The sequence below is a fragment of the Maniola jurtina genome, chromosome 4, assembly GCF_905333055.1.
Source record: "Maniola jurtina chromosome 4, ilManJurt1.1, whole genome shotgun sequence".
NCBI classification, from domain to species: Eukaryota; Metazoa; Arthropoda; class Insecta; order Lepidoptera; family Nymphalidae; genus Maniola; species Maniola jurtina.
The window spans coordinates 8,974,702-8,989,213 of record NC_060032.1 but is presented as its reverse complement, the minus strand read 5'-3'; the positions used below and the strand labels follow the sequence as shown (position 1 = coordinate 8,989,213).

At 35.4% G+C, this 14,512-nt stretch overlaps 1 protein-coding gene across 1 annotated transcript; it reads right to left on the bottom strand.

Moving 5' to 3' along the window:
* Nucleotides 1–6,375: 6,375 nt before the first annotated feature.
* LOC123864491 (lipopolysaccharide-induced tumor necrosis factor-alpha factor-like) lies at nucleotides 6,376–12,872 on the bottom strand. Its single transcript, XM_045904974.1, has 3 exons — nucleotides 12,581–12,872; nucleotides 8,013–8,301; nucleotides 6,376–7,296 (listed from the first exon to the last, which is right to left on the bottom strand). The coding sequence occupies exons 1-3, from the start codon at nucleotides 12,591–12,593 to the stop codon at nucleotides 7,191–7,193; spliced, it is 408 nt and encodes a 135-aa protein (XP_045760930.1). The 5' UTR covers nucleotides 12,594–12,872; the 3' UTR covers nucleotides 6,376–7,190.
* Nucleotides 12,873–14,512: the final 1,640 nt, after the last annotated feature.

The window sequence follows — 14,512 nt, the reverse complement described above, 5'->3', positions numbered from 1 at the left end:
AAAGTTGTCAAATTATGTCCATCCTACTCTATGATTATGTCAAAACTCAAAACCATAGAGCACATACCACGAATTGACCGCAGAGGTATAGTCAATGGTCAAAACCACCAAAGCACCGAAAGCGCTGATAAATTCTGGTAGCATACCGCTAGCGGTTATTTAGGTTTTCGAATAATGTTCTGTGAGTACCTACCTATTATATTAGTTGTTTGTCGTAAGCACAGATAAAAGGTCACAAGCGTCTGGCTTGCCTGCTTTGATCGGATCGAACAGCAAACGTTAGCCAGCATACGCAAACACTCGTTTACACGCTTCACAGATAATTAGGAAACGCTTGCTGTTTGTTGTTTGTCGCAAACATGTGGATCCGCCATCTCACCTATTAAATAAAAAAAAAAGTATACCACAACCATATCACAACTGACCACAATTTTACGCAAAACGCCAAACCCTCCAAAATAGGATAGGAGGACTCAATAGGAGTTAGAAATACTTGCCTTTAGTTCAATGCACGAAATGTTACCTATAGATGACATTTTAAAAACCCTCGCTATAAATCAATGTTACCCGTTTTTACTTCTCATGAGTCGCATCCTATTATATCTCTTTATGTCAATATTATCCCAGAGTTCGGGATAACTGTATTTAAAACTAACATCCAAAAATCGCAAGATTCGAAATACGGTTAAAATTTTATCATAATAAACCTAGGTTAGGGTATGTATAGCCTAGGATATATTTGGTATCCTAAAATAAGTAAAAGAACTCAACTGTTTACCAATGTTACCCATTTGTACCGTCCCAGAAAGGCATGCGACCGGCGCGGCGGCGCACCCCAAGTAGGATATGGTATAATGGGGTTTGTAATACTAAATACAAACCCCAAAACACCCTCATGATCATCAACCCATCGCCGGCTTACTACTGAGAACGGATCTGCTGTCACAATGAGAAGGTTTTGACTATAGTCCACCACACTGGTCAAGGGCGGATCAGCAGACTTCACATAACTTTAAGAACATTATGAAGAACTCTCAGGCATGCAGGTGTCCTCACGATTTTTTTCTTCATTTTCATCGTTAAAGAGAGTGATATTTAAATGCTTGAAATGCACATAACTCCGAAAAGTTATAGTGATGCCATGGTGCGTGCCCGGGATTGATTAGATATACCTACTTAAGCACCTTTTTTGTACAACTAACCAAAAGTTAGGGGTTGTTCATTACGAGAGTTCATTATCCCAAAAAAATATCGAACGAAAATATCGAGGCCGCATCAACCGATGTCGCCCCGACGGATTCAGTCCGCCCGCTGTAAAGACAACAGATTAAAATGTTAGCTGTACTTGATCTATCCGTACCCAACTACCTATAAAGTCCTTATCTAGGTAGGTATTCGATAACTAAGGCGTATTATCGGCTTGTTAGGTATTATCGCGTTATTGACGAAATAGACAGTATATAGAAGTTAAGTAGGGAAGACGACAAAAAACAATTTCCCTGCAAATATTTGCTCAGTAATTTCTGTGAAAATGATTTAATTTTTTTGACTTTACCAGTCAAATACAGTGAACAAAGTGTAAGGAAATTGCAGTGGGATAGAAATCTTTTTTTTTTCGTGCTGTTTCATTATTAGTAAGTAGTTATGGCCATCTTCCTTACATAGTAAAATTGTCGCCCTTATAATATAAAGTATAGATACTTAGGACCTTTATATTTTTAGTGCCTATTCATATTTATAATAAAGTAAATACCTAAGTATATATTCATTTAAAGTTTTATCATTTGTCCAAAGATACCTATGTACATGTATACAGTTTCAGTGCTGAATACTTTATACTACCTATTTACAGAGCATTATGTACTTATAGATACTTATGTAGTTCGTGATTAGGTACCTACTTACCTGTTTTCTATTCTCGAATCTAGATTATCTCTAAATATAATCTGTTTTGCATCAACTGAAGTGAAACTTCATAAAAAAATGTTATCTAAGTATGCTATCTATATAATACGTTTAGATTTGCGATATTTCCAAAAGAATCAATTTATTTGCGTTTCAGTCTACCTAGACCCCCTAACTGAACCGTTGACCTATTGCAGATAAATTAAATTATAAAAGATTTTATAAGTATTGTAGATCAAAGTAATAAGAGTGCAAAGAATCACAAAACAGCTGCGTGAAACACGGTTGAGATTTAATTAATAAAACCCCAATCGTAACTACTTACCTACTATAGTCACCTACTTGACTAACAATCCAATTAGCGTAGGTATCTATAAACACTTACATAGGCGGATCTGCACCCCAGCATAGCTTGGGTAGAATTACTGAAAAATGTCAAGTTATCCTATCCTGTTTATATTATCGTCAACGTGTTTTAACTGCCTAGGCATTATGCATTGTTCGGGTAGAATTACTGAAAATCATATTTAAGTAAGGGTCCACTTTATAGAGGTGCAAACTCTCTAGATTCAAGCCCCAGCAGCGTTGATAGTATGTCACTCTGTCAGTTCTCAGTCTATTCTCTTTAGTCTTCTTCTTCTTTAAGTGCCGTCTCCTATCAGAGGTTGACAACCATTAGGGCTATCTGCACCTTGGACGCTGCTGCGCGGAAAAGAGATCGGGATCTCTTCCCGTACCATTGGTGTAAATTCTTGAGCCACGATGTTCTTCTTCGACCGGTGGTCCTTTTTTCCACGCACATGCAAACTGTAGAATCAACTCCAGTCGGCGGTGTCCCCACTAGCTCACAAAATGGGGTTATTCAAGGGGCGGACCAACAAATTCCTGAAAGGCCGGCAATGCATCAGCGGTACCTCTGGTGCTGCAAATGTTCATGGGCGGCGGAAATCACTTAACATCAGGTGACCCGCCTGCTCGTTTGCTCGTTATTTTATTATATAAAAAAGCTGGTCTTTTGCCGGCCAATATTTGTAGAGTAGGCAGATATTTCAATTTTCAAATTAACTGTTTCTACTTATCTTTTTAGTGGAGGCGAATAACTACAAACAGATATCACAGAGCAATGAGGTCTCCATCGAGATGGATCTGTTGCAAGTGGGGTCAGAGCCTGTCGGGATGCGATGCCCCTACTGCCAAGAAGATGTTATGACCAAAGCAAATTATAAAAATACAACATTGACGCACATCATCGCTCTAGTGTTAGGAATATTATTCTGGTAAGTTCAGAGGTTTTATCTAAGGCTGAGATTTATAGGGCGGAAACGAGACAGCGTTATATCACTGGCACAAATCTGTCTCGTTTTAACTGAAACATAAGTCTGAGCAAAATCAAAGTAGGTACGCTTTCAGCCTAAGTACCTACCTATCTAATACCTAGTGAGGAGGTAAAGTTTTAGGGCGTTTAACGTATCTGAGACATTATGGAACTAAAATCTTATCCATTCTTCTATACCTACTAAATTATAAATGCGAAAGTGTATCTGCCTGTTTGTTACCTTTCCACGGCCCCTTTGTTTAACCGATTTTGGCGTTAGCTTGCTATGTGGTACGGACCTAGGCTACTTTTTATTACCTAGGAAAATCGAAGGTTTCCCACGGAATTCTTAAAGGTTATTCAACCGATTTTGATGAAAAGTACACAGATAGACTATATCTCGGAGATGGACATAGGCTACTTTTTTCCCCGGAAATGGGAGCTCCCAGATTTTTGAAAACCCAAAATCCACTGGGACAAGTTCGTATCTATGAATAGTTATTAGTCGTACCAACTTCAGCCTCTTCCAAATTACATATTCAATTCAATCACTTCAAATTATTATCATCACTTGCATATCTATAGGCACAATCACCTCTGATAACACAAAACAACACTGTGCTAAATGAACCAATCAATCATTGATATTTTTTAAATCGATAATTATGACTAAGTAGTGTCCTTTTCTACAAACAACATTTTTTACGCATGCTACCGGAAATACTCGTGCAGATTGTACCAACAATGAAGTTAATAATCACTAATGAGCTAATAAATAATAAATAATGAAGCCTAATAAAGCTGTGATAGCTTAGTGGTTAACAGGGCTCTCTCCGTCACTCGCTTCATACAATCGTAGTTCCAATTTCATTTGAATATTAAGCAACCAAAGTCCATGAAATTTTGCAGACATATTCTAAAAACTAATATCTGTGTCTGTGGTGTTTTAGATTTTTCTAAAAATATGTAGTTTTAAAATTAATGGGGCTCAAAGATTTGTATGTAAATTTTTAAGACCGCGTAACTTTGTAACCGAATATTTTAACAGAAATCTGGAAAACCACAGACATAGATATTAGCTTCTAGAATATGTCCGCAAAATTTCATGGACTTTGGTTGCTTAATATTCAAATGAAATTGGAACTACGTTTGTATGAAGCGAGTGACGGAGAGATCCCTCTTACCCTCTTACTCGGGAGGTCGGGGTTCGATCCCGGGCATCACCTCCAACGTTACAGAGCTATGTGCGCTACAAATATCACATGTGGTGTGGAAACTTGCATGCCTGAGAGTTTTCTATAATGTTCACATAGGTGTGTGAAGTCTGCTAATCCGCACTCGACCAGCGTGGTAGATTATGACCAAAACTCTTCTCATTCTGAGAGGTGACCCGTGCTCTATAGGAAGCCGGCGATGGGATGATCATGATGATGTTGATAATGATGATAATCACACTATACCTAATATTATAAAGGCGAAAGTTTGTGGGTATGTATGTGTGTATGTTTGCTAATCTTTCACGCAAAAACTACTGAACGGATTTGGCTGAAACTCTGAATGGAGTCTGAAACCTAAATCCATGCGGACGAAGTCGCGGGCGTCAGCCCGGCAGTCAGTAATTTTATCTAAATCCTTGACAATGTACCTACATTATGCACGGCCCAGTAGGTCCTAATTAACATCTTTCTGCGACATTTAACAGCTGATCCGTTAATAAAGGAATAATTAGTTGCTGCAGTAGGTAGGCCATGCCTACTAGTAATGTAGATTAGTTGCACGAATTGTTACATTAGCAGGTTCATTACCTTCGTTCAGGTCATTTAGTAATTTTCAGTTTCATTTGCGGTGGGTTCATAATTATTATTTTAACTTTACCTAACTACATCCCTTAGTTACAGTAGGTAAAGTTTACTAAATTGTAAAAGTTTAAGGGTGTCTGGCGGGGGTTGGCACTTAGTGTCTGGCAATGCATGACGTGGTTTCTAATACTATTCCGAAGAAAAAAATATAGGCTTTATACTTTGACGTTAAATTTTTTACACCTTTATTTCATGTTATCTCTCAAATCCACATGATCCAAACTTCATAGTCGCTGATCGTTCCTCCCTGTGTTGGGGACATTATCAGCGCACATAAACTTTCAGCTTTTATAAAAATATAACGAATATGGCTCTTAGTCCATAAAGATGTTGACGTCATTTTACGTTCGAAAACCAATGCGTTTACTATCTGCCTGTCGTTCTGTCCGTCCGACCCTTGTTTCGTCCATCCATGTCCCAAGAAACCTTATTTAGAATAGGAGTTTTAGAATAATCTTGTAACAATTACATAAAATGATGTATCTACCTTGTTGTCAGGTGGCTATGCTGCTGCATCATACCGTACGTGGTGAAGAGGTGGAAAAACGTGGAACATTACTGCCCTAATTGCAGACGATATTTGGGTATCTATACGACGAATACATTATTTTGAAGGCGTACGTTAGGCTCACTGAAAAACGATGTTGCATCGCGGACTAATATAGCCGTAAACATAGGTACTTACTTACATTTTGATTTATTTCACTAATTTAAGAAAACCTAGTTGTTCGAAATTAAAATGCGTCTTGCGCCTTCGCCTTGACGGTCCCGCAACTTTACTAAAATAAAAAATAAATACCAATAATAAAAATTCAGCAAGAATTTTGAATTCCTCTACCGCAACGCAACAACCTAAGCTTTTGATCCGCCTATTGTCTTAAGGAATAATGTCCTTAAAAAATATTGGCAACAATAATAAGGTACATACCTACTTTTTTTTAATTTATTAATTTGCCGACACAAGAAATCCTTATTAAATATATCTCACCAAACTGCATCACAGTTTGTTGGCGAGTTAGCGCTCAATTATCCTAAGCCGTGCCTTTAACCTCTAATGTTAAATATTATTAAATAGAGTCCCTAATACTACTTCTTTTAGTTTCTTCTTAAGGACTCCTTTGTTGACCTTTTGTTCTATTCTTAATTTAATTGGCTACAAAATGCTTTCCAGTCACGGGCATTCCAGTGCATTCAGTTCTAAGAAATGCATAATTTATTATATATTTACAAAAGTCATTAGCCGTAAAATCGTGTAAATATACAACTAATAAAGAGTAAAGCAAGAAAAAATGCCTGTTTATCATTTTAAAAGGATTTAATAAAACGTATTAAATAGTACCTATGTATATCTTAATCAAATAGATACTTATCTAAAAAGTAAACACGTTGATATACACACACAAAATATATCACAGAAAAGTTGTATATAAGTACCTACGTATTCACATATACTTTTAATGTAGGAAATTTGTGTTTTTTATATAAATAATAAAATACAATTAAATTTCGGTGTATAAGTATTGTGTACCTTCAACCATTAAAAATTATATTATAATATTATGTTTATAAACTAATTATACTTAGTCTAAAGTGGCAAATAAAATCATTTATTGATTTCGTTGGCGACGCAATATCTGTCGGGAATCGGGACTATGATCCCTGTTTTGTATAAGTAGTTCTTATTGATATAATTATTCAACTTTACTATGTGTGAATCCCATTTGCCAATACAATCAAAACTGTTTCAATGTAATACATATAACACTGAAAGACAAAAATGACCTTAATGAAAGTTAAATGTAATTGAATGGGTTATTTTGTTGGGAGATGTTTCTGAAATAATAATAATAATAATTTTCTTATTTAAAAAAAAGAAAAGCCTTAAAAATGCAAGTGATGCAAAAATAAGGTCAAAAACGATTTTAATATATGAGTCTTGACACCCCAAAAATATCTCTGAAGATAATATAAGATGTTTCATAATTTTATACCTACTTAAGATTTAAGTACAAGTTAAATTCGAAATGTTTCGCCACTAGTTTTAAAACATTAGCCGTAATAAGTACCTACTAGATTTTCAAAATATTAGCTGATATCAAGGCTGAAATGAATTACGAAGGTATATGAGAACCGATAAAGGCTCTACATTTCGGACAATAGTGATTTGCTGTTTTGCAGGACTTCATACAGTATGGGATGAAACAACCACAGCAGCATCTGTAAAGGAAATAAAGTTTTAATGTTTTAAAAAAAATAAAATTAAATACCAAAAAATGTAGTCTTTAACTGTGACGTTTATATTTTAGTCACTTTTGCTCTTCTCGTAAAAGAAATCATATTTCAGTCCGACTACATCAGCTGTCTATGTCTATTTATTTATACGTGATGTGTGTGATGGTTATAAAGTTACGTCGGTAACAATAAGAAGCTCTTCCTCTGGATTATTGGTATGCTCGGTGACTCAGTTGGTCCCACCATTTTATCTTGGAACTTGTAATGCTCCGAAGAGAAAACTTCGGTAGCGTGATTCAGACTGAATGGCGAGTGATTGAATATACCCACAACATCTAGTTGGTTCGTTGTAAGTTACTTTCGACGTAAGCTCGAGCACCACCACGGCTGTTCCCCAGGCTATACCTACCGAACAGGCGCCCACTACCTCGTCAGCTCCTACGATCGCCTTCACCAACACGGCAATAACGCAGGTGAAGACAGCGATGAAGAACACAATGCGAGCAATAGCGGGATAGACACGGCTCCCACGCGAAAAGTGGCAAGGCCAACGAGCTGGATTTGACACCCAATCTTGAGGCTCTAAGCCATGATGGCCATTGCCAATTTAAACACTGATGAATGAAATATTTCTTGGTACAAGACTGAACGTGTAGAATGTTACATTTTTTTTGTAATAGTGAGAAAATGGAGTTACGTACCCAGCAATAATACAAAGACCGGCTGATACGATATGCGTCCGATTGTTAGCCACGTAATGGACTCTAGTCACGATGGACTGGTGGCAGTTGGGGCACATAATGCCCGTACGACCTGGGCCCAGCTTTATTGAAGTAGGGTTTGTTTCATTCGTTGAGGTGACGACGACAGTGCGAGGCGGCACAGGGGCGATGGCCGGTGGTTGTGGTGCACTGGCGAAGTATGATGGCGGCGGAGCAGGGTTTGGTGGTAGTTGCTCGTACGGCGGTGGTAGGCCCATTTTGTTTTCCACTGAAAATAAAATAGAAAATAACAATTAGGTATGTAATTTTATTTTTTGTTGTTTCTGTTGTTTTACTTTTTGTTGTTTCTGTTATTTTCTTTTGTTGTTTAGTTAGGTATTTTATAGTTTGTTGTGTCTGTTATTTTATTTTTTGTTATTTCTGATATTTTATTTTTGTAAATATTCTAATAATGAGATAATAAATAGAGGAGATTAAAAAATCATCATCTCCATGATCAACCCATCGCCGGCCCACTATTGAGCACGGGTTTCCTCTCAGAATGAGAACCGCTTAGGTCATAGTCTGCCATACTGGCCAAGTGGAGATTGGCATACTTCACAGTACTTTTGAGAATGTTATGGGAACTCTCAGACAAGCGGTTTCCTTGCGATGTTTTCTTTAACCGTTAAAGCAGATGATATTTAATTGCTTATTATTATTGTTACTGCCGACAATATATTCAATTAATAATAATAGGTATAAGAAAGTTTGCGACTTTTGAATCCTAAGTAGGTAACTATTTATTTGAAAACTAGATAGGTGTAAGTAGGTACGTGCTTTTTAATCTAAGTTCGTCATGAAATTAGAAACACAGTTGGATACATTTTCTTAGATATCGAAAAAATCCTAATACCTACCTAAGTATCTAGGTTTTTAGTTTCAATCTGAAATAATAATACAATTCCTAGTTTTGTGACATTAATTTATTATGTGTAAAATTACAATTTCCAAAAAAGTCATCCTATATACTTGTATTTTCAGCAAGTAGGTATCTATTTTAAAAACACCTTTTTTTTGTGCCTATCGTGGTTAACGTTGCTGTGCTGCCATTGCCAGTTGAGCTATCTCTTTCCAGGTACACTAACTACGAGTTAATAAATCTACATACTTATCCTTCTCACATTTTGCTTCATTATGGCCTCTTAATAAACAATTATTCATTAACCCAACAATTCTCTTTAACTAGTAGGTAAAATACGCGGTTTGGAACCAATTACTAATTAAGTCAATTAATTTCCTAAGTTATATATTTTTATAGCCATTATGAACAATTGTAACATACTAGATGATGCGCGTGACTTTGTGACTGTGTGGATTTAGGTATTCAAAATCTCTCGTTAATTAAAAATTTATAACACCCCCGACAAGTGAAGGTTACAGTAACTAGAAAAGAGCTGATAACTTTCAAACTGCTGAACCGATTTTCTTGGATTAGGTATAGCTAAGAACACTCTCGATCAAGTCCACCTTTCAAACAAAAAAAAAACTAAGTTAAAATCGGTTCATTAGTTTAAGAGCTACGATGCCACAGACAGATACACAGATACACACGTCAAACTTTTTGGCTCGGGGGTTAAAAAGTTCTCTGGGATGCATAATGTGCAAGCAATCACTGAACCTTCTGTCAAAATCGGTTGAACGGATGCGCATGAAAAGTTACAGATAAACAGGCAGGCAGACAGACACCTTGATATTTATTAGTATGGATAAATATTCTATAAGATTTTCCTCCATTCATAATAAGCGCGTGTATGACGAAAAATTATTTTAAAACTTCGAGTTATTTGAGCCGTATCTAAGCCAAGGTTTGCGAAAACGGAAAGCGTTAAAAATTAAAAACTGCTTCATTTTATTTTGCCAATGACTAATTTGGTTTTGCTAGAGACAGATAAGTATGTATTGTAAGATAAAATAATATCCAAATCGCATTCAATAAAATTTTTAAATAAATATTTACCAAACTAAAAAGATTTTTAGATTTATTAATTTAATAAATATTTTTCGGAGTTATATGCTTTTTAAGCAAGTAACTTGCTTAAGCGGTGAAGGAAAACATCTTGGGGAAACCTGCATGCCTGGGAGTTCTCCATGGTGTGTTCACCATGGTTCTCAAGGGTGTGTAAAGTCAGCCAATCAGCACAGGGTCAGCTTGGCAGACTATATATAGCAACCCTTTTCATCCTGAGAGGAGACCTGTGCTTCTCATCATTATTATGATAAAACCGGCCAAGTGCGAGTAAGACTCGCGCAGCGAGGGTTCCGTACTCGGGAATTTTTTCCGAAATTTTGCTCGATAAATCAAAAACTATTATGCATAAAAATAAATAAAAATCTGTTTTAGAATGTAAAAGTAAAGCCCTTTCATATGATAACCCACTTGGTATAGTTATATTTCTTTGAAAATTGAAACACATTTTAATTTTTTTTAAATTATGTTACCACAAATTCACGGTTTTCAGATTTATTCCTTTATTTGTGCTATAAGGCCTACCTACCTGCCAAATTTCATAATTCCAGGTCAACGGGAAGTATATAGGTTTCTACCCTATAGGACAGATACGACGGACGGACAGACAGACAGACAGACAACAAAGTGATCCTAAAAGGGTTTTGTTTTTCCTTTTGAGGTACGAAACCCTAAAAATATACAAAATGTATTGAAGAATTCCAAATCTGTTAACTATAAAATGGGCCTGATATCGTACTTGTTAGTCTCATCGCAAATCGATAGTTCGTTATCTAACTCAATGTGCGTACATTATGTTAGTTATCTATACCTACTACGTGATCAAAGTTGAAGTATATACCTATATAATTATTACTGGATTAAATAAACAACGGGAAATCATGAAAGTTGAAAACATAACAATGATTCATTGTAGTCATATTGTGTTATTTTAAAAACCGTGATACTTTTAAAAACAACTGAGCATATTATTGCGTTGTCATATAATTGTTTAGGCTGCGGAAAACCCTATGTCATAAAAATATTAAGGTAAATAATAACGTTTTTGAATTCTTTCATTTGCAATTAGGCTATTCCAAATTTCAAGTCGATGGCTACTGAAATTAGCAGCTGTGACGGACGGATAGACGGAAGGTCGGACTTAATAGCACTATAGGGTTCTTTTTTGACCATTTTAGTACGGAAGCTTTAAAACAAAAAAAAATTACTTATTCAGATACAAGTTAGCCCTTGACTGCAATCTCACCTGGTGGTAACTAAGTGATGATGCAGTCTAAGATGGAAGCGGGCTACCCTGGAAGGGTGAAAATGTAAAGGAAATACCTACGAAAATAGGATCTACCTAGTAGAATTGCTAATTATTGCCTTATACTAGGTATACACATTTTCAAAACTATACTATAGAATACTATAGACACGAAAATGTTTCAGCTGCCTGTTTGTCTGTGTGTTACTTAACTGCTGATTTGCACAGACATATTATTATTATGTAGGCAGCTTGTATCTGAAGACAGATATAATATGTCACGGGATAAAAGAAAATATGGATAAAACATGAATTCCATGCGAAAGAAAATGCGGAAAAGTCATTGTTTTAATGTGTATAACGGAATAATTTTATGAATTAATGTGGTTTAGTATGACAAATAAACAAAAATGAACTTAAATATACAACACATTCTATAGGATTTTAGTTGTTGGCTTAGCGTAATAATTTCGCATTCTAAGTATCTTGCTCCAAGAAGTGACTTGCACAACACAGTTATCATCAAGGACAGAAAGTTATCTACTTTATGGAATTAATTTGAAGATCTTCGTTAAAATGAAAGAACGTTAATACAGTTTGTAGTTGGTACCTATTATAAATAGTTACCTAAGTATTTAATCGCATTTCTTTTGAGTACGTTAGAAATATACCTAGTACCTAAGCTAATACTACAAAACAAAATATAGGGTACACTAGTGTGCGTTTTCTCATTGTACTAATTTAAGAACAAATAGGTACGTAAGATTATGCTTTTAATTGGGTATGTTAAGGAGAGATTCTTAAATTGGGTAAAATAATCTATTTTGCAATAGTTTAGATACTTGATATTTTTGCCATGAAAAGGCGTAAGAAATAGGAAAGATAAAATTAAACAGGCAAAGGGAAATATGAAACAGATAACTCTTAGATTATAATAGAAAAATATTTTCTGAAATTCTCAATTGCAACTAGAGCACGACCCACCTTTACGTAAGCGTCTGGTATTGTTTAATCGTAAGAAACAGAAAATGGCAAACAAACGTAAGTCATAATTTTATACTGTGTCGTAATTAGAGTAACGTACCTACATAATGTAATCTCCTATACAATTTAGTTAATTACTGACAAAGAGTTTTCATTTCATATCAGAAACAGTTTCAAACATTGACATTTTATAAATACGGTAATATCCAACATTAACTGAATTAAATCAAATAAATTAACTGACTAGATAAGAAATGTTGGAATTTTTTAAATCTTACTTTAATTTTTTTTAAACAAATATTAACTTACTGGTTGCGTCCATTATGATGAAATATAACCTTTGCACTGATTTCTTAATATTTCAAAGCTGGTACACGACTCATGTCAATTCGCTATAAGATATGTTCTTAATAAAAGAAAGGAAGCTGTTTTTTCCCTGGATTTTCTGACAAGTCCAGATCACAATAATGTTCTGCGGATAAATGTTATAAAAGGTAAAACACGACTAATCTCCGTGTTCCGTGTGTGGAAAACTTGTTTACTTGATGACGTGAGAATTGTACAGTGCGAGTGAATGCCAATGCACTCCGAGCCGCGAGTTTCAACAGAAGGCTAGCGAGAAAGAGACATCTCAGTAGACTGACAGAGATAAACGACATGCGCCTGCGTCACCATAATTATACGTCGAACTATATTAAATATAGCGCTGAATTTGCGATTAATTGAACAATAAGCAACAGTGGTGGGCAGGTAAGCTAATTTAATCCATCATCCATTTTTGCGCAACGGAGCGCGCCAGTCTGGCGAGTCGCGAGTGACATAGCCACAATCGTTGTTAGCGAATGCAATAACGATTGTCATCAAAATAGCACTACAATACTACAGGGTGACCGGTAAACGATCCCGTTGAGGCCTTGTAGGAATGCTATCAAATGATGACAAAATCAACAACTATGAAAATAAATAAATAAATAAATGGTCCCTATTTGAGTTATTGAACTTTTAAAAAAAAAAAACGCGCATTTGTTTCTTTAAAAATAAATAACAAAAACTAATGCGTAAACGTATTTCCCAACGTTAAAAAAAAGGTAGCTGACAATGTGTAGGTAGATATTTTTACAAGATTAAATAAATAATTCAATAAATAAATCTTTATTAACTTACAAAAAGTAGTATTACAGGCTTTAGTGTGAGGCCCTACCTCCTGAGGAAATGAAAACTGTGTTTCGGGAGGCAGTGTCTTCCCATAAAATATTGTATCAACAAACAACCATTTCATGTACCTAAATTAATAACAACTAGATAGATTATTTTACATAAGTAGGTTAGGTACAAGATACAACAATCCATGATGCTATAATCCATACTAAATAAAATAATAATTAAAAAAGTATGCCTGTCTGTAAGTCTGTCTGTTATACAAAAGTTAAAAACAGACGTATTTTATCTTTTCACTGCCCATCCATTTTGGGGCCATTTCGGTCCATAATCAACGGATTATGGATGGCCCTAAAATTCAATTTCGTGATAGTCGCCTAAACTATTTCCTTATGGACTTAAAATCTGTAATGTCACGTAATAGTTTTACGAACAATAAACGGCCAAGATGTACAAGGTGTAGGTACTTTTTTACCAAGATGTAGAATCAGGGCTTATAAGTAGAGTTATTTAATATAAATTTATTGTTTTAATGTGATAGAGTCAAGAATCAGTGGCAATAATTCTTAAGTGGGTATGCAGGAAACCCATCAAGTTGATATGTATATTTAATATACCAGCATGTATGTTGTGAAATATTTTACCTATCAACCTGTATATTGAAAGTGCAGGTTTAACCACGGCTAGCATACAAATTGTTAGCATTATGGGACCACCATGACAATTTGAAAATTGCGAGACCATATCTAGCGTATCTATACGTGTTATGTACCTAAATCCTATGTAGTTTTTTTAAATTATAGGTAAGCGCTGATCACAATCACACCTGATGGAAAGTGATGATGTGGCCTAAGATGGGACGCGTTTACCTAGAAGATGCCTATTCACTCAGATTACATAGATACTCGTACATGCAAAATGTTCTCTTCTTCGTTTCCGTGTTGCATTTTGATTGGGCCTCCTTGTACTTAAGCTGTAGTAAGGTCTTTCTTCCTTGGTTGTCATTGGTGCCTCTAGATATTGGGCCATGTAGCTGGAAACATTATTAAACAATAGCATATAAGATTTTGTTATAATTACTGG

Excerpts from the sequence above, each read along its gene's own strand:
- LOC123864491 (XM_045904974.1), bottom strand. Across the intron at positions 7,297-8,012 it reads GGTCTTTGTATTATTGCTGG|ATGCTGCTGTGGTTGTTTCA; the intron begins GTACGTAACTCC and ends TTTCCTTTACAG.